The 27,238-nt window shown below is 36.1% G+C and overlaps 1 protein-coding gene across 1 annotated transcript in view; it reads left to right on the top strand.

The window, feature by feature from the left end:
• The first annotated feature begins 18,291 nt into the window (after positions 1-18,291).
• The window catches only part of LOC129252848 (neuroligin-4, X-linked), a 112,788-nt gene continuing 103,841 nt past the window's right edge, over positions 18,292-27,238 (top strand). The window contains exon 1 of the mRNA XM_054890985.1: positions 18,292-18,376. Within this exon, the coding sequence (XP_054746960.1) occupies positions 18,292-18,376 (85 nt within the window). The remainder of the gene's footprint in view (positions 18,377-27,238) is intronic.

Below are 27,238 nucleotides of genomic sequence, written 5' to 3' on the forward strand. Positions count from 1 at the left end.
GCAAAATAACTTTGTCGTGTCTATCGGCGTATTGCGGCCGTTTTTCTCGCAGTGCTCGGCTCAAACGCATCAATTGTCGTCGGTAGACATCCCCCGTAATCGTTTCATTCGGTTTCAGTAGCTCATAATACACAACACCCAGCTGGTCCCACCAGATACACAGCATAACCTTCAGGCCATGAATATTCTGCGCCGACGTCGATGTTGAAGCATGCCCAGGGTATCCATACGTTGCCCGACGTTTTGGATTGTCGTAATGGACCCACTTTTCATCGCCAGTCCCAATTCGATGCAAAAACCCTTTCTTTTGTGCCGTTGAAGCAGTTGTTCGCATGCCATAAAACGGCGTTCAACGTCTCTTGGCTTCAATTCATACGGCACCCAATGGCCTACCTTTCGGATCATTCCCATGGCTTTTAAACGTTTGGAAATGGTTGATTGATCAACTCCCAAAGTTTTTGCAACCTCTTCTTGCGTTTGAGCCGGATCTTGATCGAGCAATTCCTCCAATTCGGTATCCATGAACTTTGGCGGCGCACCCTCGCGTTCTTCGTCTTCCAAGCCAAAATCACCACTTTTAAAGCGTGCAAACCACTTCTGGCACGTTCGCTCAGCTAGAGCATGCTCACCATAAACTTCCACCAAGATACGATGACTTTCGGCTGCTTTTTTCTTCATATTAAAATAATGAAGAAGAATTCCCCGCAAAAACACATTATTTGGCACGAAATTCGACATTTTCAAGTGTGGTAAAAATATTGTTGTTTACGCTTCAAATAAAAAACTTATACTGACGTTTGTGCCTTACGACAGTAGCTCTCCAATGAATGTTTGGAAATGTGGATCGATGGAATAATAATCAAGTTACGCCATTTGTTGTAAAACCGCACGAACTTATTCATAGTCCTATTATTATAAATAAAATAAATGATTTTGAACGATGACCTTTACCCGGTCTATTGCTTGCCCGTTTGTATGACGCAGCTGTCGAATTCAGAAATGTCAATTATGATTAGCGTATGATAAATCTTTTAAATATTGCGCCACCTTTTAAAACTATATATTATATAAATGTTCTTTGTTAGTAGTTCGAGCCTCTTCTTCAATTTGCGGTGTCTTTCGGAATAGGCAAATGACTTTTTACATATGAGCTGCTTTTTCATGCAGAAATGTAATTGAAACCTTGCCATTACCTGACGAACAGCGATAGCCGGTAAGAAAAAAAAAGTTCAATGATTAGGTGTTTTATGCACACAATGTTCTTTGAGTCCGGACTCACCAACTTGCATTCACTCACAAACCCTGCGGCGGTCCTTCACCTTATACTGAGTACACCAGTTCCTCCTTACACTGAGTTTGTAAACAGAAGATAAAGCAAAAAGAGTTACCTAGTTTACCTCCACATATCTGCTTTCAAAATAAGGTTAGCACAAAAAAGCCCTAATTTATGATAAATATTTTCTTTTTTTTGGGTTTTTTTTTGTACCACTTCTTGAGCAAGCGCGCTCGTGTAATAATATCGATATGCACATTCACGCTCTATTAAGCGGCAATTGTGGTAAAATTAAAATTTCATCATTTATTCTGCTCCAGCAGGTTTTTTCTACTGTTCCTATCCTACCTGCTACTGCTTCCAAATATTTACACCCAACTCGCCCTCCATAAAACCAGCCAGGCAGCCAGCAGGAAGCGACCGAGGCATTTTATGCCCTCATTTCATACTATTCAAACAATGCTATCCGCTTTTTTGTCTGTGTAGATAAATATCGACAAAATGATTTTATTGAACAGTCAGTAGAACAGGGGCGCAAAAATATTGCTAAGGAGCGCTCCGAAGTGGTGCAGCCAGTCGGTGTGAATTGAAGTCATGTGAAGTGTTTCGAAACGCTGTGACATGGTTTAAAAGTGTTGAAGTAAGGTGCCATGTAGTATCAGCTGCCATTGATGCCATGATAATGTCTGTTTATTTATAAACACATATTCCTATGTATGTATATATGTGTACATGTGTGGATGCCAAGCAATTTACATAACTGGAAATCAGGATGGTGTCATATACAGAATGTATTATACGAGTTATATGTGAAGTTAACGAGCATTCAAGTTTGGTTGCTGGTGTTGGTTTATTACTCCTCACACTGCATGCATCTGGATATGAGTAAGAGTAAAAGAGGTTAGACAAATGAATGAAAGGGTAAATGATTACATAAAGATAAATACACAGTTATATGTAAGCATCTATGCGCAAACTTACTCGTTCATATGTATGTGTTTAACCCTTAACTGGTATCGTAAATTTGACTAACGAAACTAGTATCGTGTGGGCCGCGCGGCCCGCTATTAAAATTAGATTCTAGGATACAAATGTCTACAATTTTTTTCAAGAATTATTTTGATAGGACAAATAACAAGCTTGTTTTATGAAATTAATAATTTTTTATTCATATTCTTCTTTTAACTTATTTACTACAAGAGATCACAAAATTTGGACAATTTTTTGGTATTTTTTTCTTACCAATATAAAAATAAAAAAAAACTATTATTTCGAAAGTCTTTAGCTAACATATGTATGTTTTCTTATTTCTTATAAAATCAACTTTGAAAAAATAAACTAAAACATAAGTATTTCAACGTATTAGAAAAAAATCAACACAAAATTAAAAACCGAAGTGTTTAGGAACATTATAAGTAGACTAATTTCAGTCTTGACAACTATCACACAGTACTTTTGTGCTACTGTGCAATTTGCAAATGAAATGCTTGCAATTATTGCATTTTGTAACAAATTTCCCGTCTTTTTTTCTATCACATAAGTAACAGCGCCCTCTTTTTAGATCATTTCGGCTCGTGGTGGCAACTTCAGGCGTGGAATTAGTCACAGATGTTGCAGTTATATTATAAGATGCTACTAAACGATCAATCTTTTCTCGCAGTTCTCGTGGGTACATTGACTACTCAGCTTTCCGATTTGTGACATGTTCTTTTATTAATTCCATCCCAGCTGATTTTATGTAGTTCTTCCTTTTCATTTCTTTTCAGTATTTGAACTTTTCCATAACACATAGCCGTTCGCACAAGCAATATTTAGCATTCCAGCAAACACTACACTTGGCCAACGTCGTGTTCTGCGAGCTACAGAGTAATTAGCGCACTTTTGGTCTAAAGCATCAACTCCACCTTTTGTGGAATTGTAAAACTCTATTATTTCAGGTTTCCCAGATCTTTCATTGACAGTTTGGTCGTGGTGCATTGAAGAAATCATTATTACACTCTGATTCTTTTTCGGTACAAAAGAAGCTAGTGTTTTGCTCGCCGTATATCCAAAGATAGTTGTTCCAGGTTGACGTTGTTTATTTGGTTGAAATTGGGAGGGGATTTCACGTTTATTTTTTCTCAATGTCCCAACATAAGTCAAATTCTTTTCCAGCAATGTATCTACCAGCTCCACTGAAGAAAACCAATTATCTGCTGTTATATTTCTGTTTGATCCAAAAATTGGAGTAGCTAACTGTAGTACGGATTGTGTAGGTATGGATTGTTGACACCTGGTACGATCATGCTGTTTCCCAGTATATATGAAAGCATTATATAAATAGTGAGTCTTAGCACCACATAGGCATAATATTTTGATGCCATATTTAGCTGGCTTTGATTTCATGTAAACCCGGAACAAACATTGGCCTCGAAATGGACATAACATTTCGTCAATGGTTATATATTCCGAACAACTGTAATTCTTCTGACAATTTTCTATAAATCTGTCAAACACTTCAGAAATCAATCCCGCCGATTTACAGTCTTTCGTTCCTCCCTTGATGCAATATCATCAAACCGTAGATTTGCCAAAATGAACAAAAATCTTTTCAATGCCATGGTTGTTCTAAAAATTTCGCGACCAGTTCCGTCTGTGGCCCACAAAGATTCTACATCTTCATGTCCAGATTTGAATACTCCGGCCAGTAACATAAGACCTATAAAAGCTTTCATCTCCGTTTCAGAAACATGATTTGTCCAAAACGCCACTGTGGAATACTTTTCTGAACTCTCTGTAATCTTTTCGTTTGTATAGTTAGTTATAATTTGTATAATATTACCATCTATAAGTAGTTCAAATGATTCTTTGGTAGTCATATCATTTTTTGATGCTGCTGGACCAATCAATCCAGGTCCTTGTCTAACGATGTTATGTTGACGAGTTCGTGAAGCTGATGGTGGATTTTTAGACCACTTGTATTTCTTTTTTCCATAGTAACTGCTCTGACTCGGTCCTGTAACAGGTTCATCTTCACTCTTTGAAGAACATGCTTCAATTTCTTGACCCAGATCCTCACTGCTATCTGAGTCTTGTGCTGGAGGTTCCTCACAATCGCTAATTCCATCACTGATTTGTTCTTCTAGATGGCCACCGAGTACTGATTCGGAGTCAGAATCCTCGTTCAGTATTTCTTCTATAGTCCTATTACTCAAAGGTCTCGCCATCTTAGCAAAATAACTGTAAAACAAACAAATAAGTTAAATCAAATATTTACTAAAAACTTACGGAACTGGTATAGTGGGGTCCGCACAGCCCCCGCAACGTACGTAGCTCCGCTCTGATAAAAGCTTCAGCGCCGAACGTCCGACACCCGCCGCGTGTCGCGACGTAATGAGATTACTCAAAATGGCAGCCGCGTACTATGCGTAGTTTTTAAGAAATTCAAAAAAATAAAACGCGTGGGGTCTGCGCGGCCCCCACGATACCGGTTAAGGGTTAAATATTATTATGCAAGTGTTTTAAGCTGATAGGAGTAGCTACAAATGTATTCTATGCGTAATCTTAGAGAAAATTATTAAGCCAAGGCGTTATGTATGTAAGAATGCAAGAATAATACTCTACTATATGTATATAAATATATCTAAATATACTCATTCTAAATACTTAGCAAGCGCATAGCTGACAGCTGTCTCAACTACATTTTTGCTATTATTCTACGCTTGTCTGGCTGGTTAGATCACAGACAGTCTCTGAATGAGTACGCTTTATATGTACGAATAGTGACGTATTTATGTATATGTATATGTATATAATATATGTATACTTATATGAATCGGATTGTGGCACTCATACAATTAGTGCAATGCAACAGCAAATGACTCTATAATAAATGTATGCGTAAATGGAGTTGTGTAAGTGTGTGTACGTCGGCCGCCGTAGCCGAATGGTTTGGCGTGTGACTACCATTCGGAATTCGGAGAACGTAGGTTTGAATATCGGTGAAAGAAAAAGTTTTTTCTAATAGCGGTCGCCCCTCAGCAGGTTTTGGCAAACCACCGAGTTTATTTCTGCCACGAAAAAGCCCCTCATAAAAATATCTGCCGTTCGGAGTCGGCTTAAAACTTTAGGTACCTCCATTTGTGAAACAACATCAAGACGCACTCCACACGGAGCTCGGCCAAATACTCAAAAGGGGTGTAAGCTCCTATTATAAATATATACAGCTGTTGACAGCTAATTAGAAACGACACTTATTTCAAAATAAATTTTCCATTTTCCTTTTAAACACGTATTTTCATAACTTTTTGCCAATTTTATTTAAACATATGATAAACTTAAAAACTAGTGGAAAACAATTTAATCGCAATTCTTTATTAAATATATATTTTTTTTTAAAACATGTGAAATGCACGATTTGGATAGGGCAACTAATTTGAAACAGTAATGTATTATCAGATCAACATAAAGATTATGTTAGTATTTGGTTCCATAACCCTTTTGCTTCAACACTGCCTCACATCGATTGCGCATTGGTGTAATGAGATTCTGACAGCGCGCCACAGGTATTGCTTGCCATGCCATTTTTACTTGGGCAAAAAGGACATCCATATTTGGGATAGTTTTGGCACTCTCGGCTTTTTTAAGGTCACCCCAGAGATGTCTCTATTGGGTTTAAGTCCGGACTGGCCTTTCCAAAAGATTGATGGAATTTTCGTCGAAAAACTGTTTTGACGTGTGCTTTGGATCATTATCCTGTTGAAACTTCCATATAACAGGCAAATTCTCCTCAGCCCACGGCAACATTACATTTTTTAGTATATCGACGTATTTCTTCTTATTTAAAATTCCATAAATTCTATGGATTGGGCCAACACCATTCCACCAGAAACATCCCCACACCATGATTGATCCTCCACAATGCTTCACTACCCGTGAAACGTAACGAGGATTGAATTCTTGGTTGATTGGCCATTGAACATACCTTCTACCATCTGAGCCTATGCGATTTATCTTGGTTTCATCGCTCCAAACTATATATTTCCATTGATTCGGAGTCCATAACAAATGGGATCTCGCAAAGACTACTCGCCGTCTCCTTTGTATCTTGGTTAGAAGGGGCTTCTTGCGTGTTGCTCTGCCATGCAGTCCAGATTGGACCAAACGCCGAGCAATTGTCCTCTTGGATATTTCGAAATTATATTGATCCTGAATTTCCCGTTGGATGTCATTGGAAGTCTTTTTTGTGTCTCTTTTAGAGATGATTGCTATCTTGCGTTTCTAATTAGCTGACAACAGCTGTATAGGAAGAGTAAAACTAGTATAGAAACTAGTTCTCATATTGTTATTTAATAAAATAAATCATACCAGTTTGTGATTGACTACATAAAGTCTATGACCATATCGAACCATCATCTTAGGTGCAAACGTGCAATTTATGGACGAGGCATGGAGCAAGTGATGAGGTTTCAATATTTTGAAACTACCATCACAAGGAGATCTAACCAATCATATGCCAATGAGGTTAAGACACAAACTGTGAAAGCTGCACGCATTTCTGACTTTTTAAGATGCATAGTCCGGAGAAACAAAGACATGAGCGTGAAAAGCAAAACGTGAATTTATAAAACATTTATCCGACCAATTATGACTTAGAGGCAATTTAGGTATTTTAGTACGGTGACTTTTCACCCAGGCTGAGAATACATGCGTGTCGAGCATGGTGGCAAAAACTGTAGAGAAGTCAATGGGCTAGGCCTGCATGCACGGTCGGCGAAATCGAGGGGTTTTTGACATTTCGCTTTCATCGTATTCACATTTTTATATTTTTATTCAATTACACTTTAGGCTCGCCCTCAACGAATGAATGGCCAAAGAAAATTATCCGCTTAAACGTCGTAAACACGCAAGGAAGGTCAACAAAAAGTCATTGTGTGAATGCACGCAGATTTTTTTGAAAGAGAATGCCCAGGGTGGAAAGTCATCGTGTAAATTGGCTCATACCACAGTTACGCAGCATGCTTTTACTACTACCAAAATGCAGACAAGATTCGTTCACTTAAGGGGTTACATGGGTTTCGTCGGGTGAAAAAGGGCCTATTTTCAATATTTTTGTTTTCTATGTAAAAAATTATTTATTTAATTCAAATTTTTTTCTGTCTTATAGGTACATACTGAAAGAATAATTTCTGAAATTAAAAAAAAACAAAAAAAAAATTAAAACTCCTCCATTGTGACGTCATTTTCGGTGACCTCTCGAAAAAAAAGGTGCATCCGCGTTGTCAGCAAAACTCCTGACAGGATCATTAAAAACGAAAAGACAAAAAAAGTACCTTAGTTAAGACCATAAACTCGTGCTTAAACGAAGGAAAGAAAAAAAAGTAAATATTGGAATTTTGGCTGACATTATTCCAAAAAAATTAAAATTGCGTTCAAATTTGTTTGACATTTTGTTGTTTTTTTAAATAGTTGTAATTGAACAAAAACAAAATCCTTCATTCAAGCACGAGTAAATCGTATCTCGAACACCTGTGTGAAATTTCATCAAGATCGGTTGAGTAGTTTTCGAAAACATTTGACAACCGACTTTAAAAACACGGTTCCGAGAAAAACGCGTTTTAAGTTTTGAGTAACAATAAAAGTGGCTTGGAGCGCACACTTTCCAAATGCTGTATCTCCGAAACTATTATTCGGATCGACTTGAACATTTAGGATAATATTCTTGAGACATTGTAGCAATTAATCGCTTTTTTGAGCCCTCGAAACCCATGTAACCCCTTATGAAACGAAGAAGTAACAGAAATACGTGAAGGGTAAGCCATTTGTAAATGGAGCCGAAGAAAATTTAAATAGTGGCACAAACATGTTAAAAGAATGAGAGCTCACCTGCTGACTAGAGTTGCAATGGAGGGAAGGTTGCAAGTAAACAGAACACCTGGACGTCCTCCTAAGCGATAGTACCCATGTTTGTCAACGGATTCGCCGAATGACTACAATATGTATTGTATATTATTTATTCTTTTTTTATTATAAATATTTGTAATCGTTATAAAAAACCAGTATGGAATCTTAAATAAAGGAGAAAAAGAAGATAACATAAAGCATTGCGATGATTAGAAGATTATGTAGAAGTAGCCACTGATAAATACATTTATTTGAAAAACAGTATATCCAAGTCTCTCAAATAACAAAAGCAACAACTAATTAATATATGCGTAAAATTTATACACTTAAAAGAAGTCACGCATTACAGATCAGTAAGATTAGAGGAGCAGGTTTATAATATTGTTTAGGCTTTAAAATATCAAAATAAATAATTATTATACTTCCGTAAAGTCGCGTTGGCTGACAAAAAAATACAGAAAATTTTGTTCAGCAATATATAATATCAAAATAAATGCAAATATATATTTTAATTAATGTATTTTGGTGCAGAATTTATCATAAGCTTTACCAGCGCTGGTGAACTATATAAATTTGGGTATGGGTATAAGTTTCAGCCCTCGTAAAAGAGGTGTCGTTTCTGATACTATTTTTGTGTTCGCTCTTGTAATATACTGGTGATTTGAAAGTGTATGTAAGAGGTCTTAATCCCAGTAGTTGGCATTCGTTTTTACCTTTTAAACGAAAGTGTGACTGAAACTTGTCGTATATTGATCAATACTTACGGTAATCACGCTCCCTCCAATGCAACTTGTAAAGAGTGGTTTCGACGCTTCCAAAGTGGCAATTTCGACGTGAGTGATGAAAATCGCGAAGGGGCACCGAAAAAATTCGAAGATACTCAACTACAACAATTATTGGATGAAGACGCCTTCGAATGTCGAACCCCTGATGATAGGTCTAAAGAGTTGGATGTTGACAGATCAGCCATCGGTAAACGTTCGCACGCAATGGGAATGGTCCAAAAAGCAGTTAACTGGGTGCAACGTCAATTGAAGGCGAGGGATATCGAGAGACGTTTGGTGACATGTGAGATGCTTCTTAAACGGCAGGAAAGTCACAAGCGAGGAAAAGTGTATCTATTATGATAACTGTTTGAGAGTTTCGTGCACAATGATCCCACAATCCCGGATATTGAAAAATTTAATCATTTAGTATCATGTCTATCCGGTGAAGCCTTAGGCACAGTGAAGTCCTTCCAAATGTCGGAAGAAAATTATCCAAAGGCGTTCGCAGGTTGAAAAAGGTGTATGACAATAAATGCCTGATATTCTTTAACCCATTAAGTCCCAACCTTATATAAAACAATTTTTTTTAAATGCGTTTAGAAAAAGTTTATTGAAATAGTGGAATTAAGCTCCTTAAAAAAAAACTCGAAAAAAAATCAAAGAAATGCATTTTTTGGGCTGTACCCAGACGAGTACAATGGGATAATGTGTATATACATTGCCTGTATATGAAAATATGGAGTATTAAATAAAAAGACACTTTCAAAGACATCCTTGGTTATTAATTCGGTTAACAGTATGGAAGTTTTTGAAACATTCTCTCTCCACGCAAAGGGCTACATTGCATAACTCGCAAATCCATCGAATCCTTTGGTGACACTCCCTGCACCTCAGCTGATTCGATATCCTTTTGGGAAAATGGTTATATGAGGAACCAGCTATTGATGCCGTTGTCGATCGTTTTAAAGATATGTCCCGTATATTATAATTGCGTAAATAAAATCGCACAATTTCACGTTGGTATTGCAACAAGTCGCATTGACTCTTACTTGCCATTTTATAAAGCTTCCATGCGTTTACTACGCACGAGTTTATCATTGCGGTGAAAAGAGGCCACCACCATTTCTTTCCTCGAAACTTTATATTGTAAGTATTCAAAGCTTGGTCGTGGAGGTCAACTCCTCCCATTCCTGAGTTGTATTCCGCTATCAACTTCGGCTGATGGGCATTCACCTTGCGCCTCTCTTGTCTTGACCATCGTTTGACGGTATGTAAAGGTTCAATTCTATCAAAGTTTGTTCCCACTGTCACAACGCTATTGTCATTCCACTTCACAAAAAGTATTCCTGAGTCAGAACACGTACAAAATTTGATACAAAACAACTATTCAAATAAATCATTATGATAAACTTACATAAAATCAAACTCTCCCCGTTGCTTATTTTGTAATTCTTTGTTCGTTTTCAGAGGACATTTTTTGGTCCGCCGTTCACGAACAGTCCCAGTAGCCTTAAATCCTTGTTCTTTCAAAATTCTAAGAAGGTCATATGACGTAAAGAAGTTGTCGAAAAATACGATTCCAAGGTTGGAATATCATCACGCAATATATTATTCTCTTCAATGTCCTCCTCATCTGTGTCACAGTGGGTATTTGGCGGTATAATAGCGAAGTCGAAGTGACTACGGTCGCTTGATTCAATATAGTCGGTGGCCGCAGAAAGGTTGTGAAACCTCTTTCCGTAAAATTTGTTTACATCCATTACCAAATCTACATGAAATATGCGCACAAAATATATATGAATGTTCCCACTATACCCATGCGAGTACACTAGAATTTAAACCTACCGAAATGCACTTTTCCACAACTTTTTTCGTTTTTCTGTTATAAAGTATACAAATTATATGTATTATGAATATTTCAACACTGAACTTTTTCCGTGATAACTTAGATTTTGTCAAACAGAGGGCTTATTGCAAACTAAACCATGAAAAGAAGAAAAATAGCAAAAGTGCACGCAAAGACAAGTGAATAACGGATAACGGGACTCAAAAAAAAGAAGGAGAAACATGTGTATTCCTTTTCGACATTGCTCTGTATTATAAAGTGGCGAGTACATTTAAAAATTTGTAAGCGTTGGCTTTTGACGTCGTTTCGAAAAAGATGCTTTTTCTGTACTCAAGCGAGTACAATGGGAAAAGAAAGGGTTAATACAGTGTCTAAACTTTTTGAATTGTAATCGGACGTGCACGGTCTTTTCCTTTTAATTACGCTTCCACAGGCAATATTCGTTTTATTTCGCGCTTCCCTAAGTAAAGTGTTTTTTTTTTAATTAATACAACACCTTCACAAAACAGTGAAGAATTTTCAATAACATTAGGCGTCGAAAATGTTGCAGCCTGCCAGGTGAACCCAGTCCATCGACACAAGACAAGTTGTAGCTTCCAATGCCACATAATTCACATAATATCCTGTATTATTTAATTGTTTAAATAATTCCTAACTTTGGCTAAGAAAGGATGGAAGCTTTTTCCCATACCCAATACAATTTGGACAAGCATTTCGATTCAAAAAAATGAGCATCGCAGAAAAAATCTCTCTACTGCCGGGCCACATAAAATAACACGAAATTTAACTAGTATTCATTTTATTTATGTTGGTGAATATCTTACCCAGTTGTCAGGCCACTATATGAGCAGGATTGTTCTGAGACAACGGTTTACCAATTATTGTAAGCTTTGTGTGTTAGATGCTGATACAATCTAAGTTTCACAACTGTGGAGAAGAACTTATTCTATATTCGAATTAAAAATCCTTACTTTTGTGCATTTTGTTAGTTGCCGCGAGTACCATATCTTTTTTGGGCTGACGAATGCCGGTTTAACTTTTCTAATTTTTGCACTTACGTCAGCCATCGCTCCGCCATCTGGTATAATCTGGTTTCCTAGGTAGGTAAATGTGTCGACGCATTCAATTTGTTCGTCGTATACTGTAAAATTGTGTATCTGCGAGGTGTTGATTTGCATGGATTTAGTTTCAGCAACATTTATGCCAAGACCGACGCGCTCTGCATGGAAACTGAGAAGTTTATTTTGCATGTGTCCGATATGCAATGAGAGGAGCACAGTATTGTCAGCTTAGTCGGGGTCTTGCATACTAATAGGATCCCAGAGAATTTCTCTTTTGGGGCTGGTATCAAAGGCGTTATTTAGCACATCATCAAGTACCATAAAAAAAAAGATTGGCGATAATATGCAGCCTTACTTAACTCCTGCTACTGGCTCGACTGACTCGGATAGAGCACCGTCATGCAGAAAGTTAGCTTTGACTCAGTGAGTTTATGGCAATGAAATGATTTATTCTGAGATGATTGCAATCAATGAATTATAGGTTGTAAGTTTTACCATCAGAATCGATTTTGATATCCAACAGGAGGAGTCAAATGCTCTTCCAACGGCTGCAATGCCTGCCAAACAAACTGATGTAAGAGCTGAGGGCAAACAATAGCGTCAGCTTGGTTGATAATCTAACATACCATAATCTTACATTTATAACTTTGTCATCCCTACGCGGGATCAGAGCGATCAATAAAGCAGTTGATTCACATTTCTCAATTTTCCTTCACACTGAACTGGCAGCTAAATTGGTTTGAAGGATCAGCAAGCCGAAAACTGGTGAAAGCAGAGAAAGAAAAGGATGGCAGCCGTTGAAATGCTTTCATTCTCCCTTCACACTGAGCTTATTGTTAAATTTACTTGCAGACATCAAACAAAGAAAAAACCAAAAAAAAAAAAAAAAAAATCCGCGCAGCCACACGCCTATTAAGTAAGCTGTTGTATGTATTGCACATAGCCGTTTATTATTATGCCGTTTATTATAATAAATAATCAGTCTGTGCTGCAGACAGTAAAAATAGGGGTAGCTTGTACGACTGAAATTTTACGCGCAAACATTTTACCAACGAAGCAAATGGTTTGTGATAAGCTTGCGTGCATGTGTGTGTGTGTGGGTGTGCGCTTATTTGTGCTTCACAATTGCATATGTATGCATGTTCATACAAATTATATGCAAATATTTGCTCACTTTCGCATATTCCTACGCTCATTTGTTTACATAATATTTGACAACAAAAAAATCCAATTTCATTTTCATACATACATACAGACAATGTGTGTATTTTTCCACTTTCTATGGGTATTATATTTGATAGACACATTTGTAAGCTTACATAGGAGTATTTGCACATACATAAATGAATATGTGGCATACACATTTGTGTGATTGTGTACTTGTTTGCCCTGTACATGTTTGCCTGATTGCATTTTGCGTTTGTAGATTTTTCCATTGCTTCGATTACAAATAATTGGTTGCTTATATTGGCATTATCGTCTGTTATAATTTCCAATTTTCCTATATGCTTTTATTTTTAGAGCAACTACTGCTGCTGCTGGTGTTGTTCTAAAAACCTCAATCGCAACAGCCATAAAAGCAGTTCAATGACTTAATCGAATAACTGCAAAATATGGTATTTACAGTGGTACACAAAGCTATTCTGAAAAATAGTTATCGCACAGCAAATAAGAGCAGCTTCTTCAAGGTTTCTTTTTTATGCAAAAAACTTACTCAAAGACTTCAATATGAGCTAAGCTATGAAAAATTTTATTTATCTTAAAAAAATCATGTGCAGCATCGTAAACGTGGTAGAAGTGAAACTTCTGTGTGTGAATGAGTGTGAATAAGAGAGAGAGAGAGAGAGAGCGAGAACGAGAGAAAGAGTGAGAGAGGAAGAGAAGGAGACAGGTATAATTTCAAAAGAAATACAACAGTATAAAATTTGTGTAACCAAAATTCGATTTTATTAACTATATATGCATTACGCTATCATCTGTTGGTGGTTCAATTGGGAATACTGATATTATTGGTTTTTGATAGCTGAAATATGAAATATATGTACGTGATTCTATATTTTCTAGATAACGTGTGAAAATTGCATCTAGTGTAGTTCCGGATTTTGTTGTTGATTCTTTAGGGTTATTGTTTATCTGCAAACCGAATGTTTCTCGAACAAATTGAATCAACGGCAAAGAATCATTGGGTCCGAAATTTACGTTGAAATCTCCCTCGAGAATCAATGGAATTTTGTCTTCGCCTCTTCCAATTGCATTTGCACCTGCGTGGCTGTAAACCAGTAGTGAGCGGTGAATGAAATATATTATGTCATCAAGATTTTGGTTCGGTGAGATATAGATGGCGGCTATGACAATAGTTTTTCCATTCAGCGTTTGACATTCTGCAATGCAAACATCGCCAACTGGTGTGACTGTTGATGAATATGACTGAGACTGCCTTGCAGTCATTTCCATGTTGAGTGTGACGATATTTACGCTATCATCTTGATTGTGGTAGATTGCCACACCGCCAGCTCTAACATTTAGTCGCTTATATTTGATGACGCAATTGAAATTTGGTATACTAATATCCTCGTTATCGTTTAACCAAGTTTCGGACAAAAGTACTATACTCGATTTGCGGATGACAGAGTCTGTTAAATCTGCGGAATTTGCTCGTAGGCTCTGACAATTAAGAGTATATACAGATAGCCCTCCCCTCTGAGTCATGAAATCGATTATTTGTTTATCCACAGTTTCCAGTCTATTTAACGATAGTCTCCGGAATTCATCTTGTAAATGAGACATACTGACTGATGCTCGTCGACCATGGTAGAATCTAAAATCATTTGCGTTCGTTATAATCCACAAGCCTTCAATACAAGTGACTCGTGATAAAGCAACGTAAACTAATGATTGTGAATGTTTTTTATCATATTCGTAAACAACTTCAGAATACGTGCTTCCCTGAGACTTGTGAATGGTCGTCGCACAAGCACAAACTAATGGTAAATGTGATCGTTTAGCGTTAATCGTTTTGTTGTTGTTACGCGGGATTGTTGATGTGCGTCGTCCGATTGGTACCGCTGTTTTACTGATATTATGCGCTGCAACATGACCAGCAACTTTTTTTCTGATTTTTTCTCTGTCGCGTAACATTATGATGTATAGCTCTCCTTCTCTTTCTCTCTATGTTATATATCTGCATACTCTGTCTTACAACGAAGCCTATGTCTTAGGCATAGAAAATGTATAGCTCTCTTTCTCCTTCTCTCTACGTTGTATCTTTTGTCTCTCTCGCGTAACGAAATCTCTAAACGTTACATTTTTTCCAATTCACTCTCCATTCTCGCTCAAATATCAGACCGCCGCTAAAGAAGTTTCACTTCAAAAAGACAATATGAAAATAACACTGTGACTAAATAATGAGGTGAATTCATATTCAAAAGTATTGGTAAAAAAATTTAATACCAAAAATAAATCTATTTTATTTTAGTTAATACCAAGTATGTTTACTAGAATCCGGGGACTAAGGTTGGTTTTTGTTGTTGAGTTGGCACAAAACATTGAAAACCGAAGTGTAGGACCTGCCTTTCGGCTCACCGCACTAAAACCCCACCCAAGCTATGCTTCTTTTTGTCCGTGAACTACCCTTAGGTATTGATTTGCAGAGGGGGAGCGGGCTATTATTTTTCTACGAAAATTTGTGGAATCAACTTTGTGATGATTTTAATTTGCTACATTGCAAACAGCGGATCAGTTTTCTTTTGACTCAAGCATTAGCCAAGTTCTTAATATTATTTGGTTTCTCTAATTTATTTATTTTTTTATTTATTTAAGTCTATGAATTACAATCCTTACAGACTATGATACAAAAGTTGCTTAGATTACGCTACAAATGTATTATATGTATTTAAAAACTATACTAGCTACTAACTAACTATAATATAGAATTCAAAAGATTTAAAAGTGCTGTTCTTGAAAGCGAGAAATCAAGAAGAACATCATTATGAACGGCATTTAATTCCCGTAAAGCACGAGTAATGGGAGCATTGCTGGCATACGTAGTTTTAAAGTTTCCCCCATAGTAAGGGTAGAAGTTCCTAAGAGATCGCTGGGGAACATTAAATCGAATCCTTTCCAACAAGTAGGGACAATCAATTACTCCAGTAATATTATTATGAGTAAAAGACAGACAGTATAGTCCTACGAATCTCTAAGGACTTGAGACTTATAAGCATGAGACGAGCAGAATATGATGGCATGGGATCAATAAAATTCAGGGACCGAAGGGCATATTTGAGAAATATTTTTTGCACACGTTCGATTCTATTAATAGCTTGCTGACTACAAGGTCTCCAAATAAAAGCAGCATATTCTAAGTGAGATCTAACAAAAGATGTATACAGTAACTTAATGGTATAGGGATCAGAGAACTTAGTGGCGTTCCGTCTGACGAAGCCCAACATCGAAAAAGATTTAGAAGTAATATAATTTATATGGTTATTAAAAGAGAATTTTTTATCGAAGATGACGCCAAGGTCCTTAAACTCACTAACACACTGCAGGGCACATGCCGAGATCCTGTACTTAGTGCACAAAATATTAGATGTTTTAGAGTAAGATATTTGGAAGCACTTAGATAAGTTCAGCGAAAGTCGTGAATTCTGGCACCAGAAGTAAAGCCTATATTCATATCGGCTTGAAGTTTAGTGGCATCCTCTTGCGTCTTGATCGCTGAGAAGATCTTAAGGTCATCAGCATAAAGCAAAAATTTAGCAAATGTGAAACAACTTTTGATGTCATTAATAAATAACACAAATAAAAGCGGTCCCAAGATACTTCCTTGCGGAACACCTGAGATGGCAGCAAATGAGGTAGATGAAATACCATCGATTGTTACAACACAGCGTCTATTGCTCAAATAAGAGTTTATCCATTGCAGAAATGTAGAATGAAAGCCAAGACTAGCTAATTTTTTAACTAAGATTCTATGAGAAACTTTGTCGAAGGCTTTCGAAAAGTCGGTGTAAATACAGTCAACCTGGAAGCCAGCGGAGAAAGAATCAATGCAGTATTCACTAAAAACGGCCAGATTAGATACTGTAGATCTGTTAGCAATAAACCCATGCTGATTAGGGCAAATTAAAGATTTAACGGCAAAACTCAGCTTTGCATAGACCGCATGCTCAAAAATTTTGGAAATAGTCGACAGCTTAGAGATAGGTCTATAATTTCTAACGTCATTTTTATTGCCACTCTTAAAGAAGGGCGTAATGAAAGAGAGTTTCCATGCGTCAATAAAACACCCCGACGATAAAGATTTGTTGAAAATAATTTTCAGGGGATAGACGATTTATGTCAATATTTGGGTAAGTTGGAAACCCATATCCTATGTCGTCTGTCTAACCAACTTCGTACAGAAGGAACCAAGCGATAGGTTCATTGTCCATTCTGTGAATTGCTCCACCAATTCCACCATTTGTGCAACAACTTTCCTTCACTGCTTGACGGCTCACCTTAGTTTTCGAGGACTGAGCCATCTCCCTCGCCAAAATGTCTATTGGACAAAGCCCAGATATTGCAAACGCCACTACTGCTGATGTAATTTGGAACGCGCTACGCACTCTTAAACCACAAAATCCGTACAAGGATCTTATTTCGCATTCAACTTTTATTCAGCGCATCAGATCAGATCGGTACACCGTATAGAAGTACACTTATAACCACGCTTGCATATAAACGACTACAGACTACAGGTACTTTGTTGTCTGCGCACTCCCGAGTTCACAATGAGAAAGCGCCGCTCCTATTTTTTTAGCTATCTCTACTGCATACTAAATAAATGACTTAAACTGGAGTGTCAGTGAAATTAACTCGAAGTGAATTGAAGAACCTGACCGATTTTGTTTTTTTACTGCATTTTAGAATTCCCTTTACTCCACACCTTATGACTACAATCTGGTCCAAAAATAGTAAATTTAGTTTGGTCAACAAAAGAAACTCACCTCTGTTCAGGGTGGTCAGATTGGTAGTACTTTTCCAGTAGAGGGGTTTTGGCAGATCAAGCGTGGCTACTGTCAAACTAATATAAATAAACAATTTTTCTCAGTATTTATTCACATTTCATCATAGAAAGACTTACCTATGTCTCAACAACGTTTACAAATCGTAAAATTGTATTACGAAAATCGAATCTGTGAAAGTGTTCAACGCACGCTCAGGCCAACTTATAGTGTACATACATAACCGGCCTACGATTAGGCGGATTGGCTTAACGGTTACATCGATAAGCAAAATTGGCGTAGTTAAACTAAAGAGCAAGCCAAAACCCTTCAAGAACTGTCATTATATACACTGAAAACAACCCTTTTATGCGGCCTATGAACTGGAGAAATCATCAGCCCATATCTTCAAAGACAAGACTGATGCCAATGGAACAGTGAACGATGACCGCCGTGATACACGACTTTTTGATGCTAGATGCCGGAAATCGAAGCCCGTGATCTCCACAACATTTGGTTCCAACAAGACAGCACTGCTTATCATAGAGCCCGTCGTCGTTTCGGTGAGCAATTTATCTCTCATGTCGGACCAGTGGATTGACCACCAAGATCGTGTGATATCACAACTTTGGACTTGTATTAGTGGGAGCATATAAAGTCTAAATGTTTTGTAGATGAACTAGCTTCGATAGAGCCATTGGAAGCCAACATAACTGAAGTTATTCATGACATAGCGACGAAAATCCAGTCATTAAAAATTGGTGTTTACGGATGGTCAAATTTGGTGTTTACGGATAGTAAAATATTTGAAAGGGATTATCTCTAAAAAATAAATGTCATGAATGGTTTTACACATGAATAGTAAAGATTGCCCAATCAATTTGAAATTTCGTTGTTTCATTTCAATTTAAAATCCCATACCTGTCAATTGATCACCTCTTTTAACCAAAGTTCCTTGCCGTGTTTTAGTGACTTTACTTATGTGCGAACTCCAAAGGCTTCTTACTTTGTTTCACTACGCTTTATACTTTGGGTTCGCCCATCATATACAACCGTTCATTATTCGCTCAGTTCCATCACTAATCTGTATTCCGCTATACTCAGCGAGACTTTGGTTAATTGGTTGGTGCGTGACTACTATTCGGAAGACATTGATTCAAAACCCCGCGAAACACCAAAGCGAAAAGCTCCTCATAAAAAATATCATCCGTTCGGAGTCGGCTTGAAACTGTAGAGCCCTCCATTTGTAGAACAACATTTAGAAGCACGCCACAAATAGGAGGAGGACCTCGGTACACCGGAAAAGGGTGTACGCGCCATTATAATTATATTTATATAAATACATATATGGCTATGGCTACTTATCCCTATATGTTTTCCTAATTAAATAAATGCTTTTAAATACGTTTCTCGTAATTATTACAGGCAGATAAAGATTCCGAATACTTTATTCAGCCACTGTGCATGCATATGTAAATAAGTATACGGTAGGTTCACTGCTCTATAATTTGAGCTGCATATTGTTGTGCGGTGCTCAACGGAGCTTGTAGTATACCACACATACATACATACCCAACCACATATGTATGTGTGCATATGTGAATCGAAAATCGATATGAGATTTGGTTTTGTAAAGAAAAAGGTAACTATTACTGCCATAGAAAAATAGTAGTGCATTATTTAAAGAACTTTTTATTGTTCAGGTATTAAATGTGTAGGAACTTGTGCTTCTTAATTAGGACATTGTCGCCGATTTTTATGAAAATAGGATACATTTTGTGTTGGAGTAAAACAAGAAGGAACTGAAAAAATTTTGAAAACTTTTTTTATAATAACGGAAATATTTATTTTTTTTTTTTAATTTTTTAGAAAATACAAAATTTTACATTAACAATTTTTCAAACTCCTTGTTTTTTCATTTTTATCGAGAAATATGGAAAATGTCATATAGAAAAAGTACAAACATATTTTTTTTAGTTTTAAGATTTTTGTTTAACTTAAATCCTTCTTTTTATTTTAAGTTATTTTTTATTTGTGTTTAATTTTTTTTTTAGTTTTTTCAAAATATGCTCAAGTGGAAAGTGGAAAAAGTCCTTTTTTTAATTGTAAAATTTTCTGTTTTAATTTTTGCTTAACTTAGGACTTTTTTTAATTTTCTAGAAAAAAAAATTTAGCCAAAGAGTCAAACCACGTCAAGTGGGCCCCGAATTTTCCATCAAATTCCCGATTTTAAAATCAAATGCATTTTTGGATAGAGAATTCGTCACATAATAATTGCTGTGAATAGTTTTTTTTTATTTCGCTTTTTGTTTATGTTATTAACAATTGAATTTTTTTGCATGATATTCTTGTAAAATCAATATCTCAGAAACTACAATTGATATTATGATGAAATTTATTTCGGTTACCGAAAAATGTTTACTCTACCGATTTAACGTCCAAAGACTGTGTATTTGTTGAAACAATAATTTTTAACAATGATTTTTATGAAAAATCGCAATTATTTTTGCGTTCTTCACACTCTAAATGGACAATATTACAGTCAGATTAAGCGCACAATGCTCACCTTTAATAATCTGTAAAAAAAACTTTGTTCATCCAATCCGTTCTGAAGATATCGAATTTTTTGTCAGTCGAGACACTACGTACGAAAACGAACTTGCATGAACATGGCTTTGCAGAGTCGTACAGTCGCCGCAACTTTTAGTGTCAGTGTGCTGTGATTCCTAGTATGTTGTCTATGCTTTGAGGTTAGAAAAAAATTATTATGTATTGTTATGAAAATGGTTCGACCTGATGAGTGTTGCAGTACGTTGGGGGAAAAAGTCATAATTGCATACGTCATAATTTATTCCAAATAACCGCTCACTGGGATGTAAAATTCAAACAATATATTGGTAAATACGTTTGCAAATCATGTCGTATGAAGATACATAGAGATGGAAGTGTTACTGAAAGTGCAGCGTATATACGTCCAAGTCCACAGTGGGTATAATCTTCATATTTATATACATATATTGTGCATTGAATAGTTATTATTTAGGCAAATAAAGTCAATTAGTTCTCAAAATTAGTGACAGAAAATTTTGATTAATTTATTCTAGTCCTGACCAAGGAGCAGAAAACGATGAGTCTGAAGTTTCTTCTGATGCAGAAGAATGTTCGGATAGTGAAGCTAATTTGAAAACCAGAAATTCAGAATGACCTAAAATTGGAAAAGGTGAACAATATTTTACAGGAACTTGGTGAACCGCCAATAAAAAAAAGACGTTTTTCAAAATTAAGTGATATGAATGTCAAAGAGATAATAGCAGAAATCATCAACGAAAAAAAGGTGCGTTTAAATCGATAGATTTTGTTTTTTGTTTGCAAAAAGATCATGATGTACATGAAAAAAAAATTTCCAAACGCTTCAATGAGCAAACGCGGCAATTTCATCACTTCGAACCTGCAAGTAACAAAAAGATTCGAAGTAAAATCTTCTCCGAGGACACATCTTGTTTCGAGACTATTATTACTAATTAAATTTTGTATGTTTTCATGTAGATATGGATGTATGTAATAAAAATTCTAGTAATGAAACACCTCATTTTTGAATTCTTAATCCTTTTGTATGCCTTTTTTAAGTGCTACACGTTTTAGCGTATGATCCCATGGGACAATGCAAGGCCAACTGCGAAGCGCGTCGTGTCGCATCAAAACTTTACACAGACAAAAAATTCGATATCTTCAGAACGGATTGGATGAACAAAGTTTTTTTACAGATTATTAAAGGTGAGCATTGTGCGCTTAATTTGACTGTAATATTGTCCATTTAGAGCGTGAAGAACGCAAAAATAATTGCGATTTTTCATAAAAATTATTGTTAAAAATTATTGTTTCAATAAATACACAGTCTTTGGACGTTAAATCGGTAGAGTAAACATTTTTCGATAACCGAAATAAATTTCATTATAATACAGGGTAGGCCATTTAAAGCGGGCCCATCGGGCAACCCTATAACTTTTGACACGAACGTCAGATCGACTAATGACATAGCGCGTTGGAAGCGTCAGTCCAAGACAATTTTTACCATGGAGCAGTACACTCCAAAAGAACGCGCTGAAATAATTCAGCTTTACATCCAAAATAACTTCTCAATTGTGAAAACTCAACGTGCGTTTAAAAAAAAATAAAGTTAAAAGTGCGCCATCCAAAAGCACTTTACAGCGTTTATACGCAAAATTTATTAACCACGGTAGTCTCAGCAATACCAGCCACGCATCCAGACAACGTACACGACGTTCTGCTGAAAATATCGAGGCTGTACGAGCCAGTGTTGAGGAGGCTCCGCGAACATCGAGTTATCCCAATGTTTATGCCAATCATCGAAGAAAATGACATGGAAGGCTACTGGTTCCAACAGGACGGGGCTACATGCCACACTTCACGCGCTACAATCGATTTTTTGAAGCCATTGTTCCCTGGAAGGTTGATTTCGAAAAATGGTGATTTTCCGTGGCCACCGAGATCACCAGATTTGACGCCACCGGACTTTTATTTGTGGGGTTATCTGAAATCCAAGGTATACATCAACAAGCCAAGGACTCTAACTCAACTTAAAAACAATATCCGACGCGAAATCGCCGCCATACCGGCCGAAATATTGGCCAAAACGATGGAAAACGCCGAAAAAAGGACACATTTGGCCATCAAGGCCAGAGGCAAACATTTGAAGGATATCATTTTCAAAAACTAGCTGGAACAAATCTCCTTGAATCAAAATAAATGATTTTTCATATCAACACAAAAAAAAATGTTTTTTTCAATGTTTTTTTTCAGAAACAAATGGGCCCGCTTTAAATGGCCTACCCTGTATCAATTGTACTTTCTGAGATATTGATTTTACAAGAATATCATGCAAAAAAATTCAATTGTTAATAACATAAACAAAAAGCGAAATAAAAAAAAAACTATTCACAGCAATTATTATGTGACAAATTCTCTATCCAAAAATGCATTTGATTTTATCGGGAATTTGATGGAAAATTCGGGGCCCACTTGACGTGGTTTGACTCCAAAGCATTTTTAAAATTTTTTCTTGTCTCCTTGGTATTGAAAAAGATGGAAAAACTCCTAAAGAAAAAATTTGTTGGCTCACAATTAAAAAAATTAAATTTTGAGGCCCTGCATCTTGTCGACCACTCAATATTTCGCACAATTCCGGATTCTTTGTAGTAGACTATCTCCATCATCACCCTCATCAAAATCAAAGCACTGAAGCTTTTAGGTAGCTACGCTCAAAGTGTATGGGTATATGTATACAATATTTTATAATGAAGCTACTTTCGAACTTTTCGCATTACTTTGTAAGATAAATAAAATTAGTGAACTAATTTTACTTTTTCGACACTAAAGAAGAAAACTCTTCAATGAATACTATAATTCTCCCAAACCTTTATAAAACTTTTCAACAACTCAAATATACCATTAAAGGCCAGCAATTGGCATCGAAGCTGCCATTTAAATCGCAGAGTCATAGAAAATGAAATTGCAAAATGATAATAAATTCAAAGTACTGCGTATTATAAAACATATTTCATGCGCACGCACGTAACGCAATAAACAAACCACACAATGTTTCAAAAGGCGGGCCACCTCACCGCTAGTCTTACGTTACATAGAGACCGGGGAACACGCGTTCACAATAACTGTCTGCCTATGTACGAGTATTTTCAAGCACGAGTTCATAAGCTGAAATACCTCTGCGTCACTACATCGCGACAGAAAGTGTGCGGCAAGCATCTGCAGACATTTAAATGTCAATAAATCAGCGAAATTTGCTGTGACTGTTTACAGGCAGCCACAAAGCTCGTGAGTGCAATTTGAGCGCCCATTTGGCACAAGCAACTCCAAACTGCTAACCTATACGCCCTTCTTCATGCAAGCTTTGTTTTTTTTTACATCTGTGTGCGCAGGTATGCCTCTTTAAATGCTTCTCACTTATTCACGCTTTATAGACCACAGAAATGAGATTTTTATTGCTTTATGCGTATTACGAAGACCTGAATATCATGAAAGGAAAAGAATATGAAATATATGGGCAGATGTGCTAGTTGGAGCCAATTGTGTCTACCATGGCATGCACCACAAAAGCTTTACTTTCATTTGTAGATTGCCACATAAGTCATATACTGAATTGAGCGCTTTAAAATTTTAACGAGTTTTTGAGGTAGCTAAGAATCATTCAACGAATTCACCGATTATGGCTGGCTCATATACATGGAGTAATGGATGTATAGGAGTATATAATTTTATTTTATTTTTATCTTCATTAGAGCAATGCGATTCTCTTATTCAACTCACAAGGCTTTCTGTTTCATGATACTTTATTCTTTAAACTTATTGAAGAAGCATGCGCCAAATTAGGTAGGTTGTCACTTAATCAATACAGGGTTGGCCATATTAAACTGACCCATTGAGTAACCCTATAACTTTTTACTGTAATTTGAAATCTAAGGTTTACGTCAACAAGCCAAAGACACTAGGCGCACTTAAGGCCAATATCCGACGGGAAATAGCCGCCATATCGGCCGAGACGCTGGCCAAAACTATGGAAAACGCCGAAAAACGGGCACATTACGCTATACGAGCTAAGGGCGACCACTTGCGCGATATCATATTCAAAAAGTGATGTAAACGAATCTCCTTGAATTAAATTAAATGTTTTTCACAATGAAACACAAAAAAATGTTTCTTTTTCCATATTTTTTTAATAATCACATGAGTCAGTTTAATATGGCCAACCCTGTATTACTTGTTTCCGTGGAGAATCAATTAAGATGCGTGTTTTATAGGTCATCACGTAAATGCAAATAATGTGAAAAAATCGAGAGTTTGCTGAAGTTTTTAAACTTTGAAATAAAAAAAAATATTGGTCATCACATGGAAAGGCATTTTTGATCAGCAATTTGTTCCAAGTTAAGGGGACCCGGTGGTAAAGAGCGGGTCACCTATTTTCACGATTTTTTTTTTGCCATTAAAAAATAAAAAAACAACATATTTCAACTGTTTGTGTTATTAGTACATCTGATGAGCATAGAACAAAAAGTTTTTATTTTATTTTAAAAACAATATTTATTATTGTAAAAATGCCACTGAAGATATATATATATATATATATCCTTCTTTTTTTCTTTATTTTGGTATTTCACCGAGATTCGAACCTACGTTCTCTCTGAATTCCGAATGGTAGTCACCCACCAATCCATTGGGCTACGGCGGCTACTGAAGATGACCCTCTCGAAAAATTCGACCCGGACGGTGTAGGTGCTTTCGAGACTTCTACTCATCTGAAACACAAAACTCAAGAAGATTCTAAATCAGAACAAGTGCAGTTATGATCAGAACTAGAACAAGTCGAAAATACTAAAAAAATGACAGAAAAGAAAATTGAAAAAGAAAATTCGTAAAATCTGGTCTTTCTTCACAAGTTTTTTAGTGTAAAAAAAAGGAAATTATTTAAATAAAATTGTGATTCTAATTCCGATGAAATCCATACATATTGTGAATAACATATTCAAATTTTGAATGATTCAGTTGAATCTTTTATTCTTCCCCGCCGTGCCGAAAAAAGTTCTTTCGAGATAAATGAGTTTAAAGTTTTAGCAACATGAGCGCGCGGACTGCTAGTTAATGGGCTGTAGAAGCTATAATATTGGAAATTTTCGCATGAATTTTCACAGTATATTTTTAAGGTACTATACTTTTGAAATATCGAAAAAACAAAAATCAATTTTTTGAATTTTCTAGACCACCGGCTCCACTTAAGTGATCAATGGTAAGGGAAAATGGTGATTATTTTATTTTTTTTATTTGTTTTATTTATTCATGGGAACTCATCTTACGAAAATTAAGCCTTTTCTTTAATAACAAGGTTCCGGTAAAAATCTGAAATCGTTTTTAGGGTATATCAAAGTTCCACTTCGTGCACATATAGTAAAACAATATGTGGTCCTTATATTTTAGATATATGCCTTGAACAGTTCTATGAGAAAATAACGAGGAATATTTTAGTTGAACACTTTATCCCTCTAACAACTCATTGTACGGGCCTTTCTTTGCCATTTCCGGAAAAAAACCAAAAATACTCATAACAGAGTCATGTGACGGGTTAAAATGTAGTACATAAGTTTTGGCCATGAAATTCTGCTATAAATCTTTTAATACAACAAAGCTTAAAATTCAATTTAATTTAAAACTCAAAACTAAACTTAATTTTTTCAGTGCACACTAACGAAATTAAATTAGACTTCATTCATTTATTAAGTTGCCTTTTCGTTAACCACATTATTTGCCGAGCAAAGCGCTGCCCCTCTCAAATGGCTGATGAAGCGAAAAATGGTGAGCACACACTGATTTTCATACTACAGTCTTGCATATCATCAAGCTCCGCGACTAATTACAAACATTTCTCGAGTTATAAAATTTGTTGTACTGTATGAATTTGTATTCTATAACAAATATCTAGGACCATCGTGCCTACATAATGAAGACAATACCAAAATAAATTATTATGCAAGGCGTAGAGAGCGCATTAAGAATATATTTAAAAACTTATTCAGCATTTTTTCTGATTGAGCACTCTAATCTCGGAAATGCATGCACAAAGTGTGGCAGAACTGGCACTTATAAGTAGAGAAATTTCATGAGATGGTCAAAGGTTTCTTTTATCAAAAAAAATATTATTTACTAGATGCTGTTGGCGTCGAAATATTTCTAAAAATTATATTTATGGAACCATTCAATTCATATTCAACACAGATATTGGCAATGTGGAAATAAATAATTTTTAAATATTGATGCATTAGTTGGTGTACGGATCGAGATATTAAGATCGCATTTCTTGTTCGTTTTAGGTAAATTAAAATAAAGATAAAATATAAAATATTTGCCAAAAATGTATCCGCTAAGAAATCATCATCAAGTTCTAAGCTGGAACACAGGGGTAGGAAATGCTCGATTCAAAATATTTCCAAAAATAATTTAATATTAATATCACTGTTATAAGGGGATTTAGCACTGCGGCCTGAAAGATCTATTGTGTCACCTTCAGGAATTCGGAGTATTTCTCCGAGCCCAAAAAACTACACATTAGCTAAGTAAGATCAAATTCTCCTCCTAAAAACAAACTAAAACAGGCTTATTTCTTATGCCATACACGAATATCTTTGCTAAAAATTGGCTGCCTGCCTCCTCAAGTCGAAGTCGATTTCATTTAATTTCCAGCTTTCTGACCCCATAAATGTTTAATGTTTAAATATTTCTGCATTTATTATTTATGTAATTTACAAAGCATATAATTTACAAAAAATTTGATGAACTCATCAAGTGTTACGCTGATTGGAGGTGAACTAAATAGATGGCACACCCAAGGCCGCTCGAAT

The sequence above is a fragment of the Anastrepha obliqua genome, chromosome 1, assembly GCF_027943255.1.
Source record: "Anastrepha obliqua isolate idAnaObli1 chromosome 1, idAnaObli1_1.0, whole genome shotgun sequence".
In the NCBI taxonomy this organism is placed as follows: domain Eukaryota; kingdom Metazoa; phylum Arthropoda; class Insecta; order Diptera; family Tephritidae; genus Anastrepha; species Anastrepha obliqua.